Source organism: Oratosquilla oratoria, chromosome 24 (genome assembly GCF_046742065.1).
Source record: "Oratosquilla oratoria isolate Oo_2021 chromosome 24, ASM4674206v1, whole genome shotgun sequence".
Classification (NCBI taxonomy): Eukaryota; Metazoa; Arthropoda; class Malacostraca; order Stomatopoda; family Squillidae; genus Oratosquilla; species Oratosquilla oratoria.
In genome coordinates, this window is record NC_134800.1 from 47,854,345 (window position 1) to 47,861,844 (window position 7,500).

The 7,500-nt window shown below is 38.2% G+C and overlaps 1 protein-coding gene across 1 annotated transcript in view; it reads left to right on the forward strand.

Moving 5' to 3' along the window:
- The window catches only part of LOC143038341 (uncharacterized), a 566,711-nt gene that overhangs the window by 298,373 nt on the left and 260,838 nt on the right, over nucleotides 1–7,500 (forward strand). The window contains exon 2 of the mRNA XM_076207372.1: nucleotides 821–1,022. Coding sequence (XP_076063487.1) covers nucleotides 830–1,022 — 193 coding nt within the window. The 5' untranslated portion in view covers nucleotides 821–829. The remainder of the gene's footprint in view (nucleotides 1–820; nucleotides 1,023–7,500) is intronic.

Consider the following 7,500-nt stretch of genomic DNA (forward strand, 5'->3'; position numbering starts at 1 on the left):
ACTTAATAAATCTACTGTCATTATCATTATTTTTTTATTTTTATTATTTTTTTTCACACGAATTGAATGCTGGGCTATTGATGTATATATTAGTTCTGTATGCTCAGATAACATTCGATTAACCAATAAACAAATGAGTAAATAGATAAAATAGATTAAAATAAAACGAAAATTCGACCATTGCTATTTACAAGGCGGAACACATGTTTTCTTTAAAATTGATAAGAATTCACATACTAAAGGAATCGGTAGATTATTTACAAAAAAGTAGAGTGGGGAAATGATAATCCTTTTCCTTTGGTTTAGATTTGAAAAGTTGTTTTGTCTTGTCTTCTGAAAGAGCTCAAAACATCAGGAGAATACAAACATATGTACATTTAAACTCTTGCATATGTACACACACACACACACACACACACACACACACACACACACACACACACACACACACACACACACACACACACACACACACACACACACGCACACATACACCACGGGCGTAGCTCCCCTTCCCGTAAAATACAACTAGGTAAATACACACACACACACACGCACACTCGCACATAGATACATACATATATACGCATTCGCACACACGTACACATGCGCATGCTTGTATGTGAACATACACACGTACACACGTACTGATATATATAAAAACACCCCCGCAATAAATATACACATAAACCCACGTACCACGTTTGCAAGATACGCATCCTCGGTACACATCGGCTGTAATTTGATATAATATATAACCAGATAATAGTAATCATTGCGTAGCAACCACCATCCCTTATTTGGGCTTTCCTCGTCACAGTGACCTGATATGACACGCGAGCACGACCTCTCCCGTTCAGGTCAGAGTAGGTCGTGGAACTCTCTTCCGACCTCCACGAAGATGACGTCATCGTCCTCCTCCTCCTCCTCGTCGTCGTCAACGTCGTCTTCGTCTCTTCGTCCCTTCGGACTTCTCCTCCTCACCCTCGTCTTCCAACAACCCAAGGAGTCGTCGGCAGAAAGTGAGTAGTAAAATGAGTTTATTTTCGGTGGTGGCTTCGGCCGTAGGCATGCAGGCTGAGAGCGGGAGATTTATTTATTTATTATTGTTTTTTTAATAACTGTAGTTACTATGTTTCCCACGCTAGTCTAGATTTGATGTATTAATAAAAAAAATCTTGTGTCGTTTAACGTTTGGTCCCACGTTAGGGCTATATACAGCGAGCCTCAATGGGGCTACAGGGAACCCGGTATAGGCTATATTAAAATGTGGGTAGATTTTAGCCCTGAAGAAAAACGAAACGTGGGCTACAGGGCCAGTTATGAAGTTCACTATACTTTTACAGCTAAAGGGAGAGTTGCAGCGTATATAAACATGTGGGCGATCGGAATTCGAACCTTCAATATATGGTTCAGTAATCAACCAGTTTACAAACTGAGCTGTCACGCCTCTTCAGTAATTAACTTGCATTACTAACTAATCACAGGTTGGAGTATAATAAGAAGGCAGGGGAAAGTCCATTTCATGATGATTTATTCGCATTTTAGGTTACAATACTCCTATTTATTAAACCGAGACAATACCCAAGGGGCGCACAAGCTTTCATCATAGCTGATGCGGTGAGGAAAATGGCCCTGTTGGCACGGAAGGTGAAATTGCTTGATGCAAGCAATCACATAAATGCACACGAACGCAATGTCATTAGCAGTGGCTGCTCACCCACGCGTGTTTTTTTTTTTTTTTTTTTTTCAGCAGGTACGCCTGCAAAAAGGAAATTACCCTAATATCGTGATGGGACTTTTTTATCAACTGCGCCTGGACAAAATAATATATACAGTGTATATATATATATATATATATATATATATACATATATATATACATACATATATATATATATATATACATATAATTATGATGATGATGATGATGATGATGATGATGATGATGATGATGATGATGGTGATGATGATGATGATCACGATGATTTTCATGGTAATGGAAAAATAGCAGTATACATATAGGTATTATTTTAGTTGTGCACCCCTACGCGATATAGCATCAGAAAATTAAATATTAATTTTGTAAGTTATAACACATGAACGTAATATGAGATTTTCTTGGCGAAAAAAAAGGCTTGCTACAAGCAAATCTACTAACGAACGAAGCCGCTAGGGTACGGTCCAGACGCCATGCTGTCATCTGTTCAGCCCAGTCACTGTCAATTAGACGATGGCTTTCACGCTGTGGACCGGGTGTTCTCCAACTCCAGGTGACGTTAATAAACGCTGTTATAAAGACAATAGGGCTTCCTTGGACTTTATGAGAGAACACGGGGTTCTGCCGTCGTCTGTTAATTACCCGGGGTACAATAATAATCAGGCCGTCAGCATCCGTGATGACGATGACGGTGACCCGGATGTTCTTTAGAATTTGAGGTATTGAATTACTAAATATAGGTTAGGTTACGTAAGTTAGGTTAGGTACGTTAGGTAGGTTAGGTTAGGTTAGGTAGGTAGGTAGGTAGATAGGTAGGTTAGGTTAGGTAGGTTAGGTTAGGTTAGAATAGACGAATTTATCATCCTTTCATTTCTTCAACCTCGGCATCTATCAAAACAAACATGATGTATCATTCAACCGCCGCGACTTCGTTCGCTAGTAAATAGGCTTTAGCAACTTTTTTGTTAGTGATTTCCGCCAAGAAAATCGCACATTACATTGATGTATTATAATTTACAAAATTAATAATTAATTTTCTGTTGCTATATCGCGTAGGTGTGCACAACTAAAAATTAACCTATGTACATGTATATATATATATATATATATATATATATATATATATATATATATATATATATATATATATATATATATATGATTGTGTGTGTGTAATAGTTTTTACTATATATTTTGTCTGTTTATTATTTATTTATTTATTTACTTATTTATTTATTTATTTATTTTTGAGCTTGAGAACAGGTTTTCATTTTCTTTCTTGGAGGAAAAAACCTAGGGGAGGTAAGGAAAAATGCGAAGAAGACGAATATGATCCTCCACATAGACTGCTGACACTCCTTTCGCAAACTTGTTCTAGTTTATGACAGTTTTACTTTTCCGAATAAAACTCTCCGACATTTGAGGTGATCTTTTCTGCAGTGAGGAACAACCAGGGCTCCGATGGACTGAAATCAACTTTTCCACATTTCAACTTTTTAAAACAACAGACCATTTCAACTTTTTATAACTTTGCAAAAAGATTGTTTAGCATCAAACTAAAGGTCACGTTGAGTTTAAATGCAGACATATTGCTTTGATTTTTTTTAAGACAAAGTAATCGAAATCTTGAGATATTTCGATTATTTTCATTTTGAGTTTTGAGAATTTTTATCTTAAGTTGGTCATCTCATTTTGAGTATTTCTATTTTGAGTTGGTCATCTCATTTTGAGTTTTGAGAATTTTTATTTTGAGTTGGTCATTTCATTTTGAATTTTGAAAATTCCTATTTTGAGTTGGTCATCTCATATTGAGTTTTGAGAATTTTCTATTTTGAGTCGTCATCTCATTTTGAGTTTTGAATTTTTCTATTTTGAGTTGATCATCTCATTTTGAGTTTTGAGAATTTTTATTTTGAGTTGGTCATCTCATTTTGAGTTTTGAGAATTTTTATTTTGAGTTGGTCATCTCATTTTGAGTTTTGAGAATTTCTATTTTGAGCTGGTCATCTCATTTTGAGTTTTGATAATTATTATTTTGAGTCGGCCATCTCATTTTGAGTTTTGAGAATTATTATTTTGAGTTGGTCATCTCATTTTGAGATTTGAGAATTATTGTTTTGGGTTGGTCATCTACTATAAAGGAGATTGAGTCCCTATACTTGTATGTTTTTGTTACAAGGAAGTGATTGTCGGCTATCTTCCTTATAAAGGAGAAGTTCATAGTACATAGATATATAATTATGAAATTAATACGAAGGGCTATAGATAAATGAGTATAACATAATAAGCCTCTGCTATAATTCATATAGACAAATAATGACATCGACATAGCCTTGTTATGATATGTAGCACACGTGTACACGCAAACACTGACGCATACAGACGTACACACACACACACACACACACACACACACACACACACACACACACACACACACACGGGCGCAACTGCTAACCCAGCGGTCCGAGTTCGAATCCCGACCAGGGCTGAAATAATTTCAGTATCGCTGCGCTGTGAGCCGTTACTCCAACTCTCATGGCCGGGGAATTGTGTGTGTGTGCGCGCGTGTGTGTGTGTCAGGTCACAGCATTCCCATAGATCGGTCATACATGAACTCTGATCTCTCATGCGGGAGGGTAGTAGCAGTCGATCACGAGTCCAACACGTGATCCAAGACCATGATGAATTACACATACACACAAGGTCGTACCCCTCCACACGCATTTCTATGTATTACCTGTCTAATGTATCAGGTAGATGCGTTCTAATACCCTCGAACAGCCAAGTAGAATTGATTTCTGAATTAACTAGAATGAAGTCTCCAGTGATCCATAAGACGTTGGTGTCAGAGAGAACGAAGCTTCGTCATTATACGTCGTTCGAATGTCTGAAAAATGACTTCAGTGGATATCTTTTAGTTTCTGAACAATTTAAGTGTTACTTCTTCGATTTCGTGCTGAAATTTGATTGGTGCTTGGATCAATTTTTATTTACGGATTTCAAATTAATTATTATTATTTTTTTTTTTTTGTATATAAAAGGGGAGACTAGTGTAACCGAAGTCTCTTTCCACGTGTTCAGATGGAGAACATGACAAAAGTCCATCCAACGGAGCAAAAGATTCTGAGGTCCGAAATGATTTACCAAATCAATATATCCTGACCTTTGGAAGCGCGTATCTAGCAACGTTCTCCGTTGCCCGAAGTGGAAGATGAATTCTTCATGTAATTTTGTATGGAATTCCTTCTCGAACCTTCAGTCCACTATGTTCCGATGGTCTTTTCAGATTGTTTCGTACTTTTCGTCCAGTGTCAAAAGGCGACTGACCGAAGAAGAGAGATGACATTTGAGTATGAGGTAGCCTTTAACTCTTCCTCCACAGAGGTGGTCTGCTAAGGAATGCCAAAGGGTTTGAAGTTGGAATGCATTTTAATGTGTTGTGTATATGTGTATATATATATATGTATATATACATATATATATATATATATATATATATATATATATATAATGTATATATATGTGTGTATGAAGGCGGAGGAAGTATACGAGGAATAATGGAAGAATTTACTGCCTTAACGTTTCGACCCTTAGGGTCTTGATCACAAAGCTTAAACGTTAAGGAAGTAAAATTCTTCCATTATTCCTCGTATACTTCCTCTGCCTTCAGTTACATGTTAAGCTTTGTGATCAAGACCCTAAGGATCGAAACGTTAAGGCAGTAAAATTCTTCCATTATTCCTCGTATACTTCCCCCGCCTTCAGTTACATTTGTCATGGTTTAAATCAATATATATATATATATATATATATATATATATATATATGTATATATATATATATATATGTTTATATATATATATATATATATATATATATATGTATATATACATATATGTGTGTGTGTGTGTTTGTGTAAATACTCTGTGTCTGAATCACTTGTTTTTACTTCCTTTATCATCCTAACCAAAGACCTGATAGGATCCTGATCACACTTTGACTTAAAATGTTTAATGAATGCTTTCTTGTCAGCTTCATATTGGTTGATATCTTCCATCTGCTGGAAATTTATTATAAGTCGAGCCCTAGCCTTCTCAGGATCTACATTTTCTTTTAAATTTTCTATTTTCCTTTTTTCATTTGTTATGTTTTTTGTTGCAATCAAATTGTCGATCAGACTGAGAAACCTATTGACTTCCACTATATTTTCTTCCCCTGAAAGCTTGGGGATGTTTGTTTGCGAGGTAACATCCTCATGTCGTTAAACTCCTGTAGTCATACATTCAATTTCTAAAAGTCGATTTGAGTCGACTGCTTCCTATGTAGTTGTCCTCATACGTACGGCGCGTACCTCACGCGTACGTTAGCCTCGTATTCCTAGTAGTCCCCACGTTCACTAGCTCGTCGTCCTAGTAGTGCCCTCGTTTACTAGCTCGTCGTCCCTCGTTCGCTCGTAGTAGTAGTTCTTCTCGTAGTCAGCATGCACGTGGCTGCGTGGACTGTGTGTTTACGTGCACCACGTGGTTGCCTGCACTGCGTGGTTGTGTGCACGGCGTGGTTGTGTGCACTGCGTATTCCTGTAGATCGATGTACCCGTACACTCGTGGCCGTATTTTGCACTAAGTCCTTTAGATGTAGTAATTTGTACCAATTTCAATCACCAGTCTCTTCGTTAGTAGCGTTGCGTGTCATCCGTTTCATCTGTGGCCGTCTATCACCACTCTGTTGCCGTCTTTCTTTCGTGTTTTTAACTTTCGTTTAGTAAGTCTTTCACTGTCTACTTTCCCTTTCATCACTGTCTTTTTTTACGTATGACTGTCACTCAAAATTTCAGTCGGAAGGCCTTGTGCCTCCGAGCATCCGACTTCGTCAAGTTCAACTTAGTATTACTTCATGTATAGGAGAGGGGGAATTAAACGGTGGGGATGTTCCCATGATTTTCTTCATGAATTCCTCCACAACGTGATTCTCTTAGGTACACCGGAGAGCTCCTGAATACTCAATTTGGGTCCTAGGACAGTTCTGCAATGACGTCATGATTTCTTTGGTCCAATGATCTTTGATTTTAGATTTAAGAACCTCCCCTAAGGGATCTTGCAATCGTGAACCAATTGAATTTTCTCCTCCATCCTTTCTCCAATCAGATCCGCCGTTACAACTTCGCATGCTGCACTGTTTACTCAAGCAATCTCGAATTCACTGCACACTTAGTTTACATGTTCTGTATTTATGTTTGTGTGTGTGTGTGTGTGTGTGTGTGTGATTCACCATGGTCTTCGATCACGGGTTGGACTCGTGATCGCCAGCTATTACTCTCCCGGAAGAGAGCTCAGACCTCATATATGACCGATCTATGGGTAACGCTGTGACCTTACACACACACACACACACACACACACACACACACACACACACACACACACACACACACACACACATGCACATAAATCTCCCCACCCACGAGAGTTGGAGTAACAACTCGTAGCGCAGCGATACTGAAATTCTTTCACCCCTTGGATTCGAACCCGAACCACCGTAGTGTGGCAGCCGCGATCGCTATCACTACGACACGAAACGTGTGTGTGTGTGTGTGTGTGTGTGTGTGTGCGTGTGTGTGTATGTGTGTATGTGTGTGTACACATGCTTGTGCGTATGTGTGTCATATAATCAACCCGACCATCGCGAGACTCGATCTGGGGACCATTAGACCCATTGTTATGAAATATTTGTTCCATATCCATGTGTGTGTGTGTGTGTGTGTGTGTGTGTGTGTGTGT